At 39.0% G+C, this 22,674-nt stretch overlaps 1 protein-coding gene across 6 annotated transcripts in view; it reads left to right on the plus strand.

Annotated features, from left to right (window-relative positions):
• Window positions 1-15,734, plus strand: part of SATB2 (SATB homeobox 2) — a 200,161-nt gene extending 184,427 nt beyond the window's left edge. For 4 of the 6 annotated variants that reach the window (XM_030855438.2, XM_060302093.1, XM_060302092.1 and 1 more), the window contains one exon: window positions 14,581-15,733. In XM_030855438.2, the coding sequence (XP_030711298.1) occupies window positions 14,581-15,042 (462 nt within the window). In that variant the 3' untranslated portion in view covers window positions 15,043-15,733. Of the gene's footprint in view, window positions 1-14,580 lie in introns of all 6 variants that reach the window. The other 2 variants (XM_030855432.3, XM_060302094.1) reach the window with 2 other exon arrangements.
• The last annotated feature ends 6,940 nt before the right edge of the window (window positions 15,735-22,674 follow it).

The raw sequence follows: 22,674 nt of genomic DNA on the forward strand, positions 1-22,674 counted from the left end.
CAGTCTGAGGGGAAAACCCTTCCTTGATCATTTGACTTTGTTTACCCAGTTTGGACGTTAGGGAATAATAAACCGTAATATGTCCGTGGTGTGGTATTTCTAGATACTTTATCTTTTACCAGAGTGGTTGATTATAATGCACTGCTTAAGATTTGCTTTCTATAAAAGGAATATTTGTACTTTTATGTGTTTGATTCACACAGTGCAGTTTTCTCAAGTCCTGTTATTAAGTGGTTACATCCAGAAAGCAAAAAATATGCTGAGGTAGTATTTTGTTGGCGAACATCTAATATTTTCACTAACCATAACTGTCAGATTGTTCTGACTTCTGAGTGCCCCAACTGTAAAAATTATACAGAAAATGTGGCCTATCAAGGGATTCTAAACAGCCCCATGTGAGACCTCAAACACATGGATTACCTTCTTTCTTCCCCCCACCCCCCTGGTAAAAAATCTAATCCAAACACCCTTTCTCCTTAAATAATTTAAACACTCTTCTTTAAGAAGCTGGAACGCAACATAACTGCAGTGTCACTAGTGCCATTACAATTATGGGGATTTTTCATCTTATACTGAGTCTTGGCTGAGTTGTGTCAGGCAAAATCTCTCTTTTTTGTTCTGGCAAATTTTGACAAAATTGGGTATATATATATTTTTAAATGGTATCCAAAGATAGAAAAAGTAAAAATTCCTTTATTACCCACTCAAAATTAACATTTGGGAGAGGAACTTCTCCATAATGTATTATAATTTTTCTTAACTTGTTTGTCTTCACTTTTAACCATACACTTGAAACATTGAATAGTTTCCTCTGTCATTTTTAGTGTTATTTTTATATTTTAATTGGAAGATGTTTATTCACACTAAAATGAATTTTTGTTCAAAACTTTTAAACAGAATAATTTTTGTATTTTTCCCAATTTTCCACCTAAACAGCAGTAAGGGCATGTTTGTTATATGTTAGACTCAGGGGTTTGTGATTTGTGGATCAGAGTTCAATTTTGTGTGTGCATTTTCTCATCCGAAGAATAAATACAACAGGACCTATCGCCATTGTGAGATTAGTTTGTTATTGTTTTTAAGAAACAAGAAGGCCAAAGGATGGCGAACCACTTGGAATACATACTAATTATAGGATTTGAATGATTAAATTTAACATAAACCCCCAACTCACATCATATAATCTGTATGTAAATCAGGAAGAATGATGTTTTAGTTCAATGAAGCTTATATAATTTATTGAGATCCTATGACTTAAAGTGTACACATTCTTTCCCCCATATCATCTTTGTTTCTAAGTCATTCTTTACCAAATACGTGTTTTCAAGTTATTTTTGTCGTTGGATTTCTAAATAGTAAGAGATTTCTAAGTGGTTTGAATTTTGACTCTAGTGCTTTACCTCAGGAATCATTATTTTAAGTCTTCGTTGATGCAGTTCTTGGCTGCCTACATGATGTCTGTTCTTGTAGAATATATATATTCTCTACCTCCTTTAACTTAACATGTTTTCACTTAAAAGGAATTGAAACTCTGCTCTAGTTAAACTTGTTGGATGCAATTTATTTATCTGAAGCAGTTTCTGTACAAGCATAACTCAGAGATATTGCCAGTTCAGTTTCAGACCACCACAATAAAGTGAATATCACAATAAAGCAAGCCAGTGTATATGAAAATGATGTTTGCACTATACTGTAGTCTATTAGTTGTGTGGGAGCATTTTGTCTTAAAAAGAAAAAAAACAATGTATATACCTTAATTTAAAAATACTTTACTGCTAAAAAAATGCTACCCATCATCTGACAATGTGGGGTTGCCACAAACATTCAATCTGTAAAAAACGCAATATCTGAGAAGTACAATAAAGCAAAGCTCAATAATGTATTCTATTCTTTTAAGCTTACCTTGAATCTGTTTTAAAAAGTCAAATTTCAGAGCTTACTGGGTCATGCATGTATCACTGGCATTTGATGAAGTTGTTTTCATTTGGTTTACATTTTTACTTCACTTGAGAATTATTTAGCCAACTAGATTAACTGTTTAAGAATTCTAATGGATCATTCTTATCCTGAACCTTTGCACATCTTTCTCTCTTGCCCTTTTGCCATTGATGAAGTGTCATGAATTTCCACGTTGGTTCTTTTAATACCATTATGAATTCCAGGTACGTATATCATCCTAACGTTTTACACTCTTCATTATCTTTAACTTAACTTTAACTTGATGTAAGAGCTCTTCTTTCATCCATGCTGGTGCAAAAACCACTCTTTTCTCAACTATACCAATGAAACAAGTCATGCAGTCATTTAGAAATCTGAATCCCAGAGGTAACTGTCAGCTCTGGTCATGTTACTCTTTACTCATTTTAACTCAAATATAAGGTCTTTAAAGACACTTTAATATTATCTGTACCTTGAATCTGATCTTCAAAAGATAGGCCTTCTCTATTCATTTTGAGGCAAAGTTTTGTGTTTTGGGACGACATTGTGAAAGGTGGTGGAGGTGTATGGAAACAGGAGGAAATGGATGCTCATGGGTGTCAGGCAAATGGGATTGGGGTAGGTGGGCTGGGAGATGGTTTCTCCCAGGAAGAAGGACACATGGTTGTGGCCTGGACTTTCCTGAAGAGTCTGCTCTTCCTGAATTCTCCCATGAATTCTGTTATGTTTGTGGAATGATTTTGGTCACGTTAGGTCCTAAATGGGCAAATAAACCTATATATCCTATGACGCTGATGAAGGGAAAGTTATAATTGCCATTAGGTTCAATATATGTCTATGTTTTATCTCTCTTACATTCTAATAGAAGAGAGAATTGTTTTTTATGTGTCATGGAGTCTATTTGATTGAAATATGGCTACTCATCTTGACCCTGCTTAGTTTGCTATCAGCTCATCTCCTTATATTGGAAAAGCAGCTCACCCAGCTAGCTACCTCTTCAGGGTTTACAGATTCTGGCCACTCCCCAAAGTCAGATTGATGACTATGACACATTTTTTAACCCAAGCCATATCGAAGTCGTTGGTATAGTTGTTCTCAATTTGTTACCAAAGAGGAAATGATATAAGCCAAAGGCTGTTTTAAGAAGCTTCCTCTAAACCCCCAAGTTTATTTTAACAGATTATTGTGTCACAGTGTTTTTATGCTTTTATCTTTGGCCAAAGTGTTTATTTTGAGAAACAATTATTAAACTGCATTAAAAACATACACGATGTTCCAATACCATCTTGGTTACAATATTAGAGGAAACTCAGACTAAGGCTGGATGAAATTGAACACATATTTCCATGTTAGACTTCCTACCGTTTTGCTTGTTTGTATTGATTTCTCTCGACATGGTCTTCTTTTATTGAACTCTACTCTTTTTTTTTTTTTTTTTTTTTTTTTGGTTCTTATTCTCTCCCCCGACCCCCGACCCCCAACCCCCTTCCCATAGCTGTATGTGCTAAGAGCAATTGTAAAAGGAGACCAACTTATATTAAACCTGCCTGGAGTCAAAATGTAATCTAACACCTGTAGTCCGCAATTTGTCATCACTTCATGGATACTTTTTTTTTTTTAATAACAGATTTCCTGAGTTTTGACCTTAGGATACTGTATAATCCAAAAAAAAGCAACGAAACTAAACCACGGTTTTTAATAAGTCTTATAACGTTAGGATGTGAAATTAGAACCATAAGAGCCAACTCAAGTAACATCATTTGAAGTTAGAAATAGTGCTGAGTTGTGTACCTAGGCTGATATGTTTTGCCTGTGAAAATGTCTCAGAGATAAAGTCAAGAGGCAAATCGTAATGCATGTGTACTTTCTCCTACACTCATTCTTTCAGACTTTCCTAGGTGACTGAGATCAAGTAAGGATGTTATTAACTGTAAGGTCCATTTTGTATTTTATAGTAAAGTGCTTGGTTTTCATTAGGGGAAAGACAAGGCTATATATTCAAAGTGATTCATGTGGTACAGAGTTTTCAAACTTTTTGGTGTCAGGGTCCCCTTTCACTCTTACTATTAAGGACTCCAAAAATGTGCATATCTATCAATATTTACCATATTAGAAATTAGTTCTGAGAAATCTTTTAAATGTTTGTCTGAAAATAATTATAAATAATATTTACATGTAAATGATATATTTTTATGAAGATAACTATCTCCAAAACAAAAAAAAAATAAGTAGAGTCCCATTGTTTTACATATATATTTGCAAATACTTTTAATGTCTGACTTAATGGAAGACAACTGGATTCTCATAATTGCTTCTCATTCATTCTGATACAAAGTGTAGTTTTGGTTGAAGTAAATGAAGAAAATCAACCGTCACACAGACATGCAATTAGAAAAGGAAGGGATATTTTAATAGCCTTCCCAGGAAATTATGATCATTCTTCTTCTATACAAAGCTCTACAAGTGGTAGTTTCTTAAAGGTTGGCTGCAGAGTAGAATCTAAAATCCTATCAGTGAACTTTCATACTTTTTCACATTATAATTCATTGGTCTGCCTTGCACTTTGAATGGATCTTTTACCTATTCATAATTTTATAGTATCATGCAGTGCTCATTTAGAAAATATTGATATATTGAGTTATTCAGATCTTCTAAATGTTGACACATTTCATTGTATGACATATTTTTTAAAATTTCTTAGATCACCGCCAGTATCATCAGGGAAGTCTTTAAGTATTAGGGAACTGTTAAGCTTTTAGTGGAAGCTACAGGTTTTCCAAAATTCTGATTTTTGCTTGAAAGGTAAAATTTAATCATTGGCAACAAATACTACCAGGTTTTTGTTTTTTTTTTTTTTTTGAATTGACAGGTTTACTTTATTTTTAAGAAAATATCTGCCACATACCCAAGTCTGAATAATCATAGTTTGCCTGTTGGTTGTTCCTTCAAGTAAAAATGATATTTATTCCAAGACAAAGGTGCTAGTTCAGCTGTCAGCTCATACCATCTCACAAATGCTCTTTCTCATGAGAAGCATCTTAACTTCAGTATGCCACAGAAGTGCATTATGTGTATTTCCCAGTTCCTCACACAGACTATTAAAATGAAGTATACTCAAGAGTTGAGATTTAACATAATTAATACCACATTACTGCTTCATCAGAATATTCTTAAATGAAAGTTGCATGTTTACTGTGTGTATGTGGCAGTGAAGAACACAACTACTGGTGAAGTTTGGTGCCACTGACTTGACTTATGCTAACAGGCCAGCAGTTTCCCCACCATTGCTTTTGTACCATCAGTACAAGTTTTAGCACCGTCAAAGAGGCAACTAATGTCTCAGTTTTGCCATGAAAATAGTTTTGATTCATGGACCTCTCTGTGGGGATATCGGGATTCCCCCAGGGGACCGTGGATCACATTTCTAGAACCGATAAAGGAGGTCATCTTAAGAGGATCCCAGGTTGTGCATATAGAAGGTGTCACCCTGAAAGGAATTATGATTATGAGGTGTAATTCCATGTGACAGATGCTTTAGCGGCAACTTCCACGTGCTAGGTGCCATGTGGAAGAACTAAGATGTGTGCAGTATATGAAATGAAAGAAATAAGACAGCTTATTGGTGGACTTTCTCCTTTGTAGATCTGTAGATTTTTGGAGTGAAAAGACACACAGATCTCTGAATTTGTTGCTAATTTTCATAACAAGTGAAGGTACAGAAAACTACATGAGGCATTATACTGCTGATTCTTAAAACGTCCTCTCATTTTTTAATGACAGAAACTACTTCCGGAAACCTTACTTATGACAAGAACTCTGCTAAGTACTTAGCATGCATTATCTCACTTAATCCTCATAAAACTACAAGGAATATTTTACAGATTAACAAACGCTGTGGCTCTGAGAAAGAAACTTGCTCACAGCTGCAAGGCTAGTAAGCATATGTGCTTTGGGGGATAAAGATTGGATTCAAAACGAGAACTTTGTGACCTCACAACTCCTGCTAACAAGGTTTATGTAAAAGCAATCTTAAGGATTATGTGATGCCCTGGAATTGTTTTTAACACAAAAAAAAATGGTTAAAAAATATATATACATATATATATATTTGCTCTCAGATACCTGCTAGATGTAAGTTCCTATAATGAGTGACAGTTTCTTTACTTTTAAAACATAGTTTTGCTACAAACGAATAATAGAAAGAAAAAACAATACGTTGTACAGAACAAAAATAGTAACTGGTCTGCAATTAAAGAAAGAGAGAATATGGAATTAATCCAGTGCAGCAGAACAAAGATGTACTGAGCACTTATGTGTGCCAATATGTAGCTTATAGTCCAATAATGAGATAGATGTATAATAGTTCTATTAATTATTAATTACTAATGCTAAATTCTCCCCACTGAGGTTTTGAGCTAAAATTAACAGTCTTAAGTGCTGATTTTGAAAAAAAAGGGAAAACTAGGGGGTAGAGCTAGGTTGCTGAAACTTACGACAAATATCTCAGTTATATGGTATTTTACATATAGTATATTTTAAAAATAGCAGCACTTATTCATTTAACAAATTCTAATTGAGTTATGCATGAGGGCTTTCCAGTTGTGCTAACCAATTGTTCTCATTGCCTGGTAAATATATTTTCTCAGGATTTTTAGTGGAAGAATGCTTTCCTTCTTCGGGTCAACTATATTACATTCTGTTATTTTAGATGAGGTAAAATTAAACAAGTAAAAATAATTCTGAGATTAACTCAAATGCGGTTAGAAGTCATCTCCTATTGATGCACATCACCACGTAGGACCTGAAGCTCTGGTGAGGCTCACTCCTGTGGGTGAGAGAGGGGGATGTGGCCACCTGGGAGCCAATTTTAACCTATTACCTATTACCGCAGTGGATCAGCCACCCTATACAGTCACCTCCTTAATAATTTCTCATTTTCTCTATATAAAAAAGACCACAAAGTCTCGGCATATTATAAGTAATCCAGTTCACCCCATAATGATACAGTGAATTATATACTTTCCTAAACTTAATCATTTAGGATCTCACTTCCTTCCCTGCAGGCAAAAGCCATTATTTTTTGCACATGGCTTCCAGCTGGTTTTCATTGAGGCCTTCAAAATCTATTTGAACACTGAGTGGTTTAAGAAGAGCTGCTTTATCTTTCTTAGTCAGCTTTTGTCACAGTACCATTTTGTCCTTGTGTTTTTAAACTTTTCAGTTTCAAAGGCAGAAAAACAACATATATCCTTATTACGATTGTGTTTTGTCACTGGGCAAGAAGGTGTTGGGTTTTATTTAGAAGTTGATATCTCTTTTGAATATATTTACAACCTTCCTTTCTTCATCGCCATCTCCATGTTCATTTATACACATGTATGTCATATTTCAGCCTGATGAGATTTTAGTGAATAAATAGGAAGGCAAGACTTACTAAACTTTTAAGTTTCTATTTGATTATGTCTTACCCATAACTTGTTCATCAACAGCCAACTGTTGGAGACAGGACTCCTTACTAGAAAGCTTTGTAAATTAATAGGTCCAGTTACTATAGACACTCCATAAATATCTGATAAATGGATTTTTTTTTTTTACTCAACCCGAGGTCGATGGTTTTAAACATAATTTCTTTTAGACATGATAAGCACTTCTGATGAAGAAGGCAGCCATCAGTTAAATGTAAGTTTACCATTCTCTCTTTTTTTCCCCAATTTATTTATTTATTTTGGCTACACCGGGTCTTCGTTGCTGCGAGCAGGCTTTCTCTACTTGCGGCGAGTGGGAGCTACTCTTCGTTGCAGTGCGTGGGCTTCTCATTGCGGTGGCTTCTCCTGTTGCGGGGCACGGGTTCTAGGCAAGAGGGCTTCAGTAGTTGTGGCATGCGGGCTCAGTAGTTGTGGCTCACCGGCTCTAGAGCGCAGAGTCACTAGTTGTGGCGCACGGGCGTAGTTGCTCCGTGGCATGTGGGATCTTCCCGGACCAGGGCTTGAACCCATGTCCCCTGCATTGGCAGGCGGATTCTTAACCACTGAGCCACCGGGGAAGTCCCCGTTCTCTTGAGGATAGAAGTGCCGATGCATCCTTCTGGTTGTTTTTATGATAGTGTTGCTATTTGTGATACTATGTTGAAAGTCCAGTAATATATTGATATTATGAGCTGAGTATTTCTTACTTAGTGTGTGGATACATGAATATTTCTCTTCTCTCTAGTATTAGTGGTTGTTTTTCAAGTCCTGCTGTGTTTGGGGCTAGATCAGAGGACATGACTGCAGGTCACAGTAAGGGTAGACCTTACTGACAGTAGAATGCCAAGGCCCTGCTGCTCTGGCTCCGGCCCTGGCAGCCCCTCAGTTGTCATTTCTCTCTAGCGGAGGGCTGTCCGAGCTATTCCTGTGATGGCAGTGCTGGTGGCAATGTGCTGTCTAGTATGGTATTGCACAGGGTGGTTATCTAGCACTGGAAATGTGGCTCGTGTGACTGAGGGAACTCAGTTTTTTCTTTTTTTTTAGTTTTAATGAATTTAGATGTCAGTAGCCGTATGTGGCTAGTATCTGTTGTACTGGGTGGCACGGCTCTAACATGCTGCCTTCCTTGCAGTTCTTCAAATATACCAAGTGTACTCCTGCCTCCCTGCCTTTTCACTTGCTGTTTCCCTTGGTCTGCTTTGCTCTTTTTCATGGTTTGGTCCTCACTTCCTTCAGGCCTCTGCTCAACTCCTACCTCCTTAGGGAGCCTTCCTTGAACCACCGAATCTAAAATAACTTCCTCTGCCCCCAGTTCTCCTCCTTATGCTTGGCTCTATTTTTGCTTATAGTATTTATTACTACCTGATATCTTATTTATGGTCTGTCTCCTCTACTCTAGAGCCTCTGTTCAATTTTCTTATGTGATCTTGTGCACAGAAGACAGGAGAACATAATGTTTAAGGGCACGGGATTTAAAATCAGATATGTTTTAGATATCCAATCCTGCTAATTAGAAGCTATGAGGCCTCACACAAATTACCTATACTCTCTGAACCACAATTTTCTCATCATAAATGGAGTAAAAATGCTTACTCCAGTATTACTGTGAAAAGAAAATATATTTTTAGCAGTTAGGCCAGTGTTAGGCTCATAATAAACTTTACATGAATGCCAGCACCTATTATTAATATTAATAGTATTATCATTACTATTGAAGCCACCTTGATATTTCACTGCTGCGAACCCTAAGAAACTAACAATAGAAGCTACAAAAAAAGAAAGAGGCTTTTAAATAAACCTTTTAAAACTCTCTTTGTAGAAATTATCAATATCAGAAATGAATTGCCGACCAGATTAATTTAAGTTCAGTTGTGATGGAGAAAAATCCAAACCAAAATGAGATAGGATGAATTGTCAGGCTTCAGTTTGCAAAGGTCAAGAGGAAAGGGATGGATAGCTATCTTTACAGAATGATATATTCTGTTATTTGGGAAAGTCATGTGAAGAGAGATGAGAGACTTTAGGAATAGAAAGGTCAACTGCTAGGCCCCTTTTGAAAAAGGGGAAAAAGGATGAGTCTGGAAAGTGTGCAGACTTGGGCAGATTTACATAAATATCTGGGTAGCTGCTCCATTATACTTACCTTTTTTTAAAAAAATACCAGAAAACAATAATCTGGGCTTGGGAAGAACTTGTTGGGAAAGAGCCTATCTCTGTTCAGATGACAGGGCATCCTCTGTCTTGGTTGCAGTAATTGTAAATTTTGTGGTTTCAAAGAGTCAATCAGCCAGAAATGTATGCGTGACCTGTCAGATGAGCTGAGGAACAGGATGGCGTGTAGTCCATCCAGCGGGAATCAATGACATGACCTCAGGCCGGAGTTACTCAGGGTACTGGCTGGGGACAGGGACCAAACTTGAGTCATTCTAGTTAACAAACAACGAGTTTCAAACATCTCTGAGAAGTTCAGACAGAAAAACTAAAATTCACTTAAGTGGGTGTTCAGAAACCTGTCCTATGAAGACGAGACTAAAAGAGTTGGCATTAGTTAGTCAAGATGTGGGAAAGTGCAGAAAAGGTGACTTGATCCCGCTGTTTAGATGGAGGGTTTGGGGAGAGCATTTGGACTGATTTCCCCGCCTGGGGAATACCACATCGTAAGCAGTAGGCTCTGCTCTGTTTTTGTTCAGAGTATTCACACCACTGGAAGAAGCACTACACGACAGTAAGAAGAATTTCCTGATTGTTTGTCATAATAATAAGCTACTGCAGGTGGCTAGTGAGGAAATGTATGCAGTTCTTTTTTTTTGCGGTACGCAGGCCTCTCACTGTTGCGGCTCCTCCCATTGCGGAGCGCAGGCTCTGGACGCGCAGGCTCAGCGGCCATGGCTCACGGGCCCAGCCGCTCCGCGGCATGTGGGATCTTCCCGGACCGGGGCACGAACCCGTGTCCCCTGCATCGGCAGGCGGACTCTCAACCACTGCACCACCAGGGAAGCCCTGTAGGCAGTTCTTTTTGCTAAAAATTATAGAAGACAATAAATAACTCTCTGCCTGGAGTAATCAGAACATTTCAGGGGAATGAAGATAGTTGGGACAGAGTAACTTGGGGACTCTTTTCACCTCAGATGTTATGAATATTGCACTCCTTCCTATCTGCTTGAAGATACCAGAAATATTATTTAACCTTCTTCATGCAAATATTGTCATGGCTCCCAATATAGAGCATCATCTGACCTGACACAGGATATCTCACTTTCTAGATCATTTCCATTGCTGCTAGCTCTCTGAGAAACATCTTCCTCTCCTCTGATGGCAGCCACATTGTCATTGTTCTGTGGAAACCTACTATCTTAGACTGTGTTTAAAATTTCCAATTTTGAGGGTGTTCCTGAGATGCTCCATGTTTCTAGGTTGTTCTGGATCCAAGTAGCACCTTCACAAGGAACTGTGAGGACTAAATGAGTTAATCGATGTAAAGTTCTTAAAACTGTCTGGCACAGAGTAAGCCCTCAGAAAGTGGTGGCTACTATGATTATTGTTTCTCCATTTCATGTGTGGCTTCTCTGTATCTGTGTGTTACTACTGCTAGGTTCAGAGTTAGAAGGGGGGGCAAAATAGGCCAATTGGTGGGACCTCAGGAGAAGAACGAACCCTATCGTGCAGAAAGATTATAGTAACTTCAAAGTATAGTTTTTGGAAAATCTCTTTAAATCTAACCAATGCACAATGGAAAACCCCTAAAGAACCAATCTAATTATTTAATTAAGTGGAACCGTTATGCTGACTTTTACTACAGAAGGCAAGCATAATTTTAAAAATGGGGCATTTTAATTCTCTTTTGTTTTCCAATTATCGCAATTGCTCTAAAAGGGGGTCCTTGTGCTTGAGTATACATGTTGTGTGGGTACATATTCCTATGTAATTTCAGTCTCTCTCCTTCTTACTGACCCCCCCCAAAATAATCTTCACCTGTTGATGTAGAGGTTCATGTATTACAGTGCTCAAGCTGCCCAGATTACAATCTTACAACCTCAGAGCAAATACCTTCCTGCCATCAAAGCTGCCATGAGCAGTGTGGGTCCACCGTGCAGATCTCCTCTCCCTGCCAGCTATAATTAGGATGTTGAAGTAATGGAGCTCTCACTTTTTTGCTGATGCCTGCTTACCACAGCAGACCACATGCGTTTACTCTTAGTTGAAAGGGGTAAAGAAAATGTCAAGAACATTCATTTTAATTGGTCGACACTATATGGACCTTCAGTGCCACTGTTTATGGTCTTCTGTTTTAGATTTCTTTCTGCCACCAGCCATCAGCTTATTATAATGGGTATTCTTATTTGCATTTGATTATCCTTTTATTGTTATTTTGATTGTTACTTGTTATGAATTATTATTTTAAAAGTTTAATCCTCTTCTGTTACCTAAGTAACAATGTCATCTGCCCTAATATCTATTAAATTCTACAGAAAAGACTGACATTTTCACATCGGTAAGAAATTAGTTTTTCATCAGGTAGTCCCTGAGACTAGGATAAATGGCAGAGATCGTTTTCTTAAATGCTTGCTTTGATGTTGATGTTTTGTAGTTTAAAAAAAATTTGTCATCTGTGTAGTGTGTGGTGGTGCTGGTAGTGGTGGTACCAATGTTTCTCTCGTGTAACTAGGCATGTTTTCTTCTTCATTGACTGGACTGAGTTCCCCCTGAACTTTGGAAAATGTTTAATTTGTTACTCTAACATGGAAAACACCACCTAAAATAGGAGAGAATGGTAAAAGAGAAACATGTGTTTTTTAAAAAGTGAACTCACTATTCTTAAAGGTCTTGGGAACTTCCAGGATATTAGACACTGATCTGAGTGGAGGAAATTCGGTCTTTGCCTTTGGAGTTGACGTAATACTTTCTAATGGGAACCTTCCGGGTAGCCTTTTGCTGTTATAGCACTGCCGCTGATGTTGCAAGGTGTGAGCAGCAGCTGAGTTCCTCTTCAGGGTCCCATGCGCCCTCTCCAGGAAGTCCTTCTCACATAGGCCTCTGAGGGGGACAGGGGCGAGTTGTTTGGACAATCTCCTCTGTATTGCTTTCTCTTTCTTTAGTCAGATTGAAAAAGTTCATAAATATTAAACTGGGAAACTTTTCCATGCAGAGATGACGCTGAAGAAGCAGTTATGAGGATCAAGAATAAGCTTGCCTAACTAGTGTCAAATGACAAAACTAAACCAATGTAGTAATCAGTTTGATGTCCTTTATTCAAGAGGAACAATCCATGGGTTGTAGGGGGTACAGTTCCTCACAAGCAGTGGAACACTCTTCCAGAGGGATTTTGGGCCAGTTTTATAGAGCATTAGAAGTGGCGACACAGAAAACAGGGCATGATTGTCTGGGGTTGCTTATCTGACCTTATTTAGAAAGATCAGAGAGCAAAGAAGTGAGTATGGAGCCCAGAGCTGGCTTTGCATATGGGGATTTGCTGACAGGATACTGTGTTTCTGGTCAAGCAGAGCATTTATAGCAACATGAAAGTTCAATCTGCTGATGTGGCACCCCAGGCAGGAGTGGCTCCAACTTGGATCTAGTATTTAAATACTAGAGGTTTTTGTTTCAGTTTTGTTTTGTTTTCTAATGAGTGGGGAATAGGTAGAAATGAAAGAGAAATTTAAATTAATTACAACTAGAAAACCTTGACATGAAGGATAACAAAAAAAAAAAGGAAGTGGATTGCAGAACAAAGGATGAATAGTTTGTTCTCTAGCCTCTGCTGGACTGGTGGCTGGGATTCCTGGTTTTCACCCAGGCTACCCAGGTTCAATTCCTGGGCAGGGAACCAAAATCTTGCTTCAAGCCACCACTCACTGCTGTCTCCTTGACATCAGTAATACTGAGGAGGTCCATTTATATGAGTGTAATCTAGTCATTTAAAGGGCATAATTTAATAAAAAATTATGTCTTTTAATTAATTTGGAAGTTTTTAAATTTTTAAAAAACATTCTTGTTTAAGGATTAAGATCAGGGCTAAAAGAAAATAAAAGTTGTTCTTAATTTTATGGAGAATTGATTTTCTGACTCAAATACTTATTCCACTGTTATACTCTAAGAGTAATTATGAGGCTGATATAATAATGACTATCATTTATAGGATGTTTGCCCTAAGCCAGAGGTGAACAAACTCTGGCCCATGGACCAAATCCAGTCTGCCACCTGTTTTGTTTTTTTTTAATTAATTAATTAATTTATTTGGCACGTTGGGTCTTAGTTGTGGCACGCAGGATCTTTCATTGCGGTGCATGGGCTTCTCTCTAGTTGTGGCGTGTGGATTTTTCTCTCTCTAGTTGTGGCACGTGGGCTTAGTTGCCTTGCGGCATGTGGGATCTTAGTTCCCAGACCAGGGATTGAACCCGAGTCCCCTGCATTGGAAGGCAGATTCTTTACCACTGGACCACCAGGGAAGTCCCTGCTACCTGTTTTTATAAACAAAGTTTATTGGAACATAGCCATGCTCATTTGTTTATGCTCACACTATAGAGATGAGGCATCACAACAGAGACGGTATGGCCCTGCTAAGGCTAAAATATTTCCTATTTGGCCCTTTGCTGAAAAAGTTTGTCAACCTCTGGTTTAAGGCAAGCACTGTTCTTTACATGCATTATGTCATTTAATCCTTCCAACATCCCTAGGAAGTCAGTGTCTTATCTTTCTTTCATAGATGATGAAATTGAGGCTTAAAGATGTTTAGTGTCTTGCACAAGGACACCCAGCTAAGGGGAAGAGTCTGGACGTGAGCCCATGTGATCTCATTTGTAGAGCCTGCACTTTTCGTCTGGGTCCGGTTTCTTTGTCATTGGGCTTCAGAGAGGTAGCACACCACGCTAGTTAACAGCAAGGCCCTGGAGCCGGATCCTTTGAATTCGAATGACCTTTGGCAACAAATGACTTAACTTCTTTGTGCCTCAGAATGGAAACATTACTATTATTAACCTCTTGCTTTGTAGAGGAGATTCTGAAGAACCTTTGTAGAAAAGATTCTTAAATTCTTTTAAGTTTTCAGAAGACCTGAACTTACCATGACTACAGCATCACTACAGTGCTAGCTAGACAACACGTATTTCACTGGGCTGATGGCTTTTGAAAGGTGAGATTGTGAATCACATGTTAATTTTGTTTAAATTTTAATTTTCAGGTCCTGCACAGACAGCAGTCTCAGCCAGCCAAGGAGAGCTCCCCTCCCAGAGAAGAAGCACCTCCCCCGCCTCCTCCGACTGAAGACAGTTGCACCAAAAAGCCTCGGTCTCGCACAAAGATCTCTTTGGAAGCCCTAGGCATCCTCCAGAGCTTCATCCATGACGTGGGCCTGTACCCTGACCAGGAAGCCATCCACACTCTCTCTGCTCAGCTGGATCTCCCCAAACACACCATCATCAAGTTCTTCCAGAACCAGCGGTACCACGTGAAGCATCATGGGAAGCTCAAGGAACACCTGGGCTCGGTGGTGGACGTGGCCGAGTATAAGGACGAGGAGCTGCTGACGGAGTCGGAGGAGAATGACAGCGAGGAAGGCTCGGAGGAGATGTACAAAGTGGAGGCGGAGGAGGAGAGTGCGGAGAAAAGCAAGGCGGTGCCTGCTGAAATTGACCAGAGATAATGTGAACTGCCACCAGGCAAAGCAATACATCGGTCCAAGGATTTTCTGTTTTAGTTTCTTTAAAAACTTTTTGTTGTTGCTTTATTTTATCTTTGTCTTTTTTTTGGTCTGTTTTGTTTTCCTTACCTTTTTTTGACATTTCTCTGTTGCACAGGATATACCTGTAGACTGAATAAGTTCAGTATTTCTGAATCAGACATCGCCTTGGCAAAGACACTAAAGTGTTAACGCTTTACAATGGACTGGATCGTAGTCATTATAATCACAGGAGACTCTGCCTTCATTATCCTTGCACTTATGGAAGAGACACCAGGCAAGTTCCAGGATGAAAAGACCTATGAAATAAATGAAGGAAGCTACAAGTGTGTGTGTATATGTATATGTATATATCTATATATTTACATATATATATTAAATTGCATGGGACAGAGAACTTTACAATCCGAAAGAATAGACTGTGAAATGAGTTCTTAAAGAAGAGACTTGTTTATGTATTAAAAAAACCACTTCACAGTGAGTCGCTTTGGCTTTTTGATAAACTGCGGCCTGCTCTCAGGGTGGGGTGACTATTTTTGAATTCCTATTTATTTTCTGTGTTTGTCCCTGATTTTTTTTTTTTTTTAATTCTATGGCTTCCTATCTGGCAGCTTGATGGGTAATTTTTGAGGTATGTATTTAACAAAACAAATCAACACTGCCAAAAAAAAAAAAAAAAAAAAAAAGAAAGGAAGAAAGAAAGAAGAAGAAAGTAAAGTGAAAAAAAAATCAGGGCACCTTAAAATGATACCAGTCAAATTAATCTTAAAGACACAATGCACACTTAAAATGACTCGCATTCCGTTATTCAACTTGTCGTTACTGTAGTGAACAGATGCGTTTCTGTGGACTTCCAAATGAGTAAAGCTGAAATTCAGTACAGAGAAAACTTGTCCATTAGTGCAGTCTCGATAAAATGACATACTGATGTCATACAAATGGAATTCACAGTATGAGCCACATTTTATTGTGAAATTTATTTACCTGCTTGTGGCTTCAGATCTTAAAACTAGTAAGCCTGCTCATTTAAAACTTGTTTATTGTTGCTGTTTTCTTTTTCTTTTTTTTTAAAATAGAAAATAGTTCAATGTAATATTAAGTTAGAAAAGAAGTTGCTGCCCAGTTAAAGGGGCTCCCTCTCAAATAAATCTCCATGCCTTCATCTCCCGAAAGACGTTTCTCATTTCTGTCTCACTTTGGGCTTCCTCTTTGTACGTATTCCATGCACCTAACCAGACGTTTTTAGTCCTTGCTCTCACGCACCTCATCCCTTCCCTACTATGGGGGCAGCCCTAGCAAGAACCTGTTTTTGAATCATTGTGCAGCTCCAGGCAATAGAGTAAGCAAAGCAATTTCAGTGGAATCACCTACTCCTCATAAACGGAAACATTTTCCCAGTTACCTACATAGCAGTTACCTTACATAAAGCAGAACTAATGCCGACTGGCTGTTTAGTGGAATGAGCATTAAAGCTGCACTCTACTATAGTCCTCCCCCGCCTCTAGCTTCCCATCAGAAACCATTACTTCCCACTTCTCCTTCTAGTCATTGCAAGAGGAGACCTCACCTTCAGGACTGGCCAAGTGAAACTAATCTCGTGCTTCAAGGTGGCCATCAAACAGTCCCACACGGTTGGATTTTTTTTAGAGTTGTGCTCTCATGCAGCCTTTTCAAAGACCTCATGCAATATCACTTTGAAAGTTATTTTCTGTTTACTACACAAACATTGTAATATAACTGTTAATACTATTTATATATTTGAAAGGTATAAAAGGTCGGAGTTAAAAAAAAAAAACAAACCTCTATGTGTAGATATTAACTCAGAACTTACAATATACAGGGAGAAGACATGTTGCAATACAAGCTAATTCTAGCTGCTCAGTAACCTCTGGAGTTTTTAAAGGGACATTTTCCTGTACTTTTTCAAATAATGATGTTTAAAAAGTTATCTTGACATGAGCGTCATATACCTTTGCAAAAGGATGGTTGTTTGCAGTCAAGCCCTGGGCCCATCCTTCCTGTTTCTGTAGTGCTGCAGCTTTAATCAGAAAGTCCGTGGTTGCTGCTTCCTAATATCCGAGTTACTCTTTTCCAAATTGTCTTCTTACACTGTTGCTGAAGGTCACTCTGTACACGTAATGGAAACTGATTTTGCCAAGCTCTTACAAGGTGGTTCATCTATTGATGGCATCCGCATTTGGTATCTTTTACACTTCAACCAAAAATTTATTAGGTATTTTTCAATGCTAAGTCTTGCCTTTTATTTTTTAATTTCACTGCCAAGTTTGCAGTGGTTCTAAGTGAATCTGTGGGCATTTTAGCCTGTGGTCTTGCCAGATCTTTGCGAATTACAATGCATATATGTCTATTTATTCAATATCTGTCATATAATATCTATTTGGAAGAAGAAACTTTCTCTTGTAGTGCCTCTTGACAAAGCACAATTTCCCGCCTTTTTTTTTTTTTGTGAAATGAAAAAACAAATTGTGTTTTATTGCGATATCAACAATGTGAATAAGGATTAACATATTGTAAATGTTCTTTTTTCCATGTAAATCAACTATCTTTGTTATCACTAAGTGATAATTAATTTTTAACTTATGTGCATTGTTAGGCTGTTAGAATTTTTTGGTTGTTAAAATAAAATGCATTCAAAAAATACGACTTTGTCAAGTATTTTACTGGGCATTGCCCTCTTTCCTACTTGGTTTTCGTGTGGAATGAGACCTGGTGAGTGTAAGGAAAATCCATTCCTTTATTTACAAGACAGCTTGTACCTGCAATTACAGATGTTTGAGTCCTGTCCAATGCAAGAATTTAATTGCACATGTGAATGTATGTGCACCTCTGTGTGTTTATAAACGTATGCATGCTCACATCCTGGAACTGGCAACTGGGGGAGTTATTTGCCCAGATGTTTTGTTGTATACAAACAAAACTCAATTTATGAAGATATATTGATGGGCTTGCTTCTTTATTTTTCTAGTGAATATTTTCTGTTTATAATTAAAAACCCACAAATGACTGCGTGTCAGGAAACTTTTGGAGCACATATGTCCATGGTTAATGGACATAATAAAAGTCTTTTATATTTAGAGCCGGCTGCCATAATGCGAGCATAGAGGAATGCCGGAAGGATTGATGGATCTGAGAAATGTGTGAAAATGATTTTTTAGAAAGTGCTCACAACGGAAAAAATTGCTCTAAAGGCTAAAGTTAATAAGGAAGGAGCAAGTGCTTAGCTTCAGAACTGACAAAGAGAACGTCAATTAAAAAGTGTTTTCTTTTTCTTTTGATATGGTAAATTGTTTTTCCCGGCTTTTTTTTTTTTTCTTTTTCCTTTTTTTTTTCATTTGGTTGGCATACAGATGTAATTTTTCTTTCCTTTCTTCCCCAGTTTCACTTGCCTTTTTTCGCATGATAGTTGACAGCCCGTGGACTGTGTAGATAAGTTTGAAGGACAGTTTGTGGAAACTGGGTGTTTGCAGAAAGGCGGACAGCCCCATAGCACGGTGCTAAAGGTTTTTAAAGAAAAATTAGAGATTCAGTAGAGGGTGGAACAAGTTGCTTATGCAAATTCACATGAATTCTGCATTTGGGATAAAGACATAGAAGTAAAGCATGTGTGAGATAGTCTGCCTTTTAACACAAATGCTTTCCACCTGCCTGAGGTTGTGTTCTGGGGGGGGGGGTGTCATAATTCACTAGAGGTGACAAACTCAAAACCGGGTGGCTCTGCCCATGGATGGATTGGCTTTGGCCTAGAAGGTGGTCTCTGTGCTAACAACTTTTATTTCCAAGGAAACAAAGTCAGAGACTTCTTGACTATATGTTAAGTCATGTCATCTCAGAGCCATCACTTTACGGGTTGAGTTTTTGTCTTTTCTTTCTTTTTTTTTTTCCCTTAGAAGAGATACTTTCCTTTACTCTGTTATTTCGCTTTCTGCAAAGTTTTAAGCAAAGATTTAAAAGTCCCCACATTTTTTCTAAAGAGCAATCATGGCATAATTAGACAGTAAACACTTATTTAAACATGTACTCTGTACCAGATAATTTGCTAAGAGCTGAGGTGACAAGGAAAACTGTATGATTTAACGCTCTCCCCTCAAGGAGCTTATATCTTATTGGAAATGTATGATATAAATCCAGGAAAAGTGATATTATCATTCAACGGTTGTCTCCAGACAGATGTTTATTTGTTTAGTGAGTGATACAAATATGTGCTATAATGTAGAGAAAGAAATTATCATTATTTGTGAGCTAGAATGGTCTTGAAAGGTGCGTTACTTAGGATTGGCTGCATGTAATTTTAAAAAATACAAAGTAATCATAAGAGAAGAGTTTACCTATTTCTTACATAAAAGAAATTGCTGAGGTATTCTGCCTTCACGAAGTTGTCAGGTACTCAAACTCCTTCCAGCTCCCAGCTCCATTTTTCCCTATGTTCCTGTGTTCCATCTTCCTCTTAGTCCAGGATGATTGCTAGAGCCTCGCCATCACATCCACCTTTCAGACACCAGGGTGGAAGAAGGAGTAAAGAATGGCATACTCCCTTTCTTTTGTGGGACTTCTTCAAGTCCCCCACGTAAATGCAAGGGAGACTGGTAAATGTTTCTAGCTGTTCCGTTAATTCCAGAGAGAAGGGTAGAGTGGATATTTGGTAGGCAACTCACAGCCTCTGCCAGAGAAGATATCCAGAAGGATGTTGAAGATAATAGTAGATAAGAAGAAGATAGCGAACAGGCACATTTATCCTGCTGCTACTTCTGGTACCTTGTACCTCTTCCTCCTTCCCACCCTGAGTTCTTTTCCTTGCTAACTTTAAGAATCAGTCCAAGCACCGCTTCTTCCAGGAAGCCTTTCTGATCTGCCCTGCCAATGTGGTTACGAATCCTCCTGTGCTCACATAACATTCAGAGTATTCCACATTGACAGAACTGTCCCAGTTCTTGTGGCATATTGTGGTTGCTGTATTTGCTCAGTGGGAAAGTGTGAAGTTTTTCTTTGCATTCATCCATGCAGAGAACGAGAGTGGGCTGGTGGAGGTGACATGAGCCCTGGGGAAATAGGTGTGACAATGTTTCCTCTGGATGAGCATGTCTAGGACTGGCACATTGAGTTGGAGACAGAAATGAAGAATGAAAAGTGCAGCGAGGGCCAGGTGATTTAGAACTCTGCCAGCACAATATCTCAGGGAGATGGTAGAGATAGCACCTAAAGCCAAGACTGCATGTCTCCCAAGCTTACATTTCCACCCCCAGTATCACACCACCTCTCTTCATGTCCTAGTGTGTCCTAGAAAGGCGGTATGAACTGAACATCAATTTATTGGCCAACATATTTTGTATGAAATGACCTTTTGACTTCTCTTCACACACTTTTTCATCATCTTGTCTGAGTATGACATTTCTGATGGAGTTTTGTTCTAAAGGAAAAACCTATTTTAAAAAACACCATGCTCTGCTTGTAAAACTGTCCCAGAAAAAATCTAGAAGTAGCTTCTTAGGAGACATTTTAAGAGATTTAAAGTGTTACCTTCACATATGGAGAAATAATTACAAAAATATTCCATTAGCACTGTAATGAATAGTGCAGAGCAATGATTAATTAAAGAGAGAAGTATAATTTATTCACTATCCATTAACAGCCATAATCCCGTTTTAACGCAAAACAGCACAGACTAAGGGAGTCCTGGTAGTCTCTGTAACAACTTTGGACTGTGCAGTCCTAGGAACCCTTGCCCACCTTAAGGAAAATGTAAGGAGAAAATTCTTTCTAGATTTACTCTCAAGTTGGTTGTGAGAAGGCAGTGAGCTATCCTAGGTTCTATTTCTTACCAGTTTTGCAGCTTGCTATTTTTCAGATCCTCAGTTTCTTCATCCATAAAATGGGGCTGATGATTCATCGATCTCAGAACCGTTGTTATAATTAAAGAAAATAACTAGGTGGAAGCATTTAGAACACATCCTTCCTTTCTTCCTTCCTTCCAAGAGAGAAAGAGAAGCAGGATATAGGAAGATGCTATAAATGACTTAAAATACTTCAGATGAGTTTTAGAGCAGGATTAAGTCTAATGTTTTTAGAAGTTGTTTCACACTATTGAAAGCATTTGTGCCTGAAGGGCTACTGTGCGCCGTTTACGTCCCGCTTTTGTCCCTCTCTTTCTTCCACTGTCTCTTATTACAATCTCTTTCGTTCCCTCCCTCTCTTCCTCTTTCCTTCTTCCTGTCAAGAGCTATAATATGGTTTTCTTTCCAAATGAGTAAGAAAATGAAAGAGACAGTTTAGTAGGCTTCCGAAGTCTTCAAAATTAGATGTTTCAACACGAATGGCACCCACTCTCTTGTTTTCCTCCTGCTTCGCTCCTGCTCGTTTCTGCTGTGTTTTGCGGATTCCTTCTTTTCCCTCCATGAATGCTCAGGTGCTGCAGGTGCCTTCTTTGAGCCTCCTCTTCCCAGATCCACACTCCTTCCTCATCCGCTGTCGGGACACTAAGTGTCCCCGTGTGCCGGCGACCTCCACTTTCTACCTGCAGCCTAGACCTTTTCCGGGTCTCCAAACTGTCCAGTTGTACTGCCTGCTCACACTTCCACTGAACATGTCCCCAGGTGACCTTATCTTCCTCCCCAAATGTGGTCCACCCAGCTGATGGCAACTCCAAACTTCCAGTTGCTTGGACCTAAAACCTTGGCTTTATCCTTTATTATTTTTCTGTCAGCAAAGTTCTTTTGGCTCTACCTTCAAAACACATTCACCGTCTGACAGTCTCTCACCTTCAATACCGCTCCCAGCTCGGTCAGAGGCACCATGCTCTCTCACCTGATCTGACCCTCTCTAACCTCCTTCCCTTCCGCTTTCCTCCCACTTCCTGGGCTCCAGCCACATCGGCCTCCTGGCTGTCCCTGGAATAAAGGGCTCATTCTGGCCTTAGAGCCTTTACTCTTCTCCCTCTTCACTCTGCCAGGAGAGCTTTTCCCCCGGACAGCTGCACGCTCACGCCTCAGTCCCCCTTAGTCTGCTCAGACGTCACCTCCTCAATGACAACTACTCTGACCACCTTATTTAAAATTGCAACAGGGCTTCCCTGGGGGCGCAGTGGTTGAGAATCCGCCTGCCAATGCAGGAGACACGGGTTCGAGCCCTGGTCCGGGATGATCCCACATGCTGCGGAGCAACTAAGCCTGTGCGCCACAACTCCTAAGCCTGCGCTCTAGAGCCCGTGAGCCACAACTACTGAGCCCACGTGCCACAACTACTGAAGCCCACGCACCTAGAGCCCCTGTACTCCGCAACAAGAGAAGCCATGACAATGGGAAGCCCGCGCACCACAACGAAGAGAAGCTCCCACTCGCCACAACTAGAGAAAGCCCGCACGCAGCAAAAAAGACCCAACGCAGCAAAAAATAAACAAATAAATAAATAGATTTATTTAAAAAAATTGCAACAGACCCCACACCCACCTTCTGGATCCCTTTTATCCTACCCTATCTTATTTCTTTTCATAGCTTCTAACATAATGTATAATTTACTTATTTTTCATGTTTTTGTCTACTTGTCAGTTCCTTAACCCCAGTGAAAACACCAGGAGGGCACAAA

This window comes from Globicephala melas, chromosome 7, assembly GCF_963455315.2.
Source record: "Globicephala melas chromosome 7, mGloMel1.2, whole genome shotgun sequence".
Lineage (NCBI taxonomy): Eukaryota > Metazoa > Chordata > Mammalia > Artiodactyla > Delphinidae > Globicephala > Globicephala melas.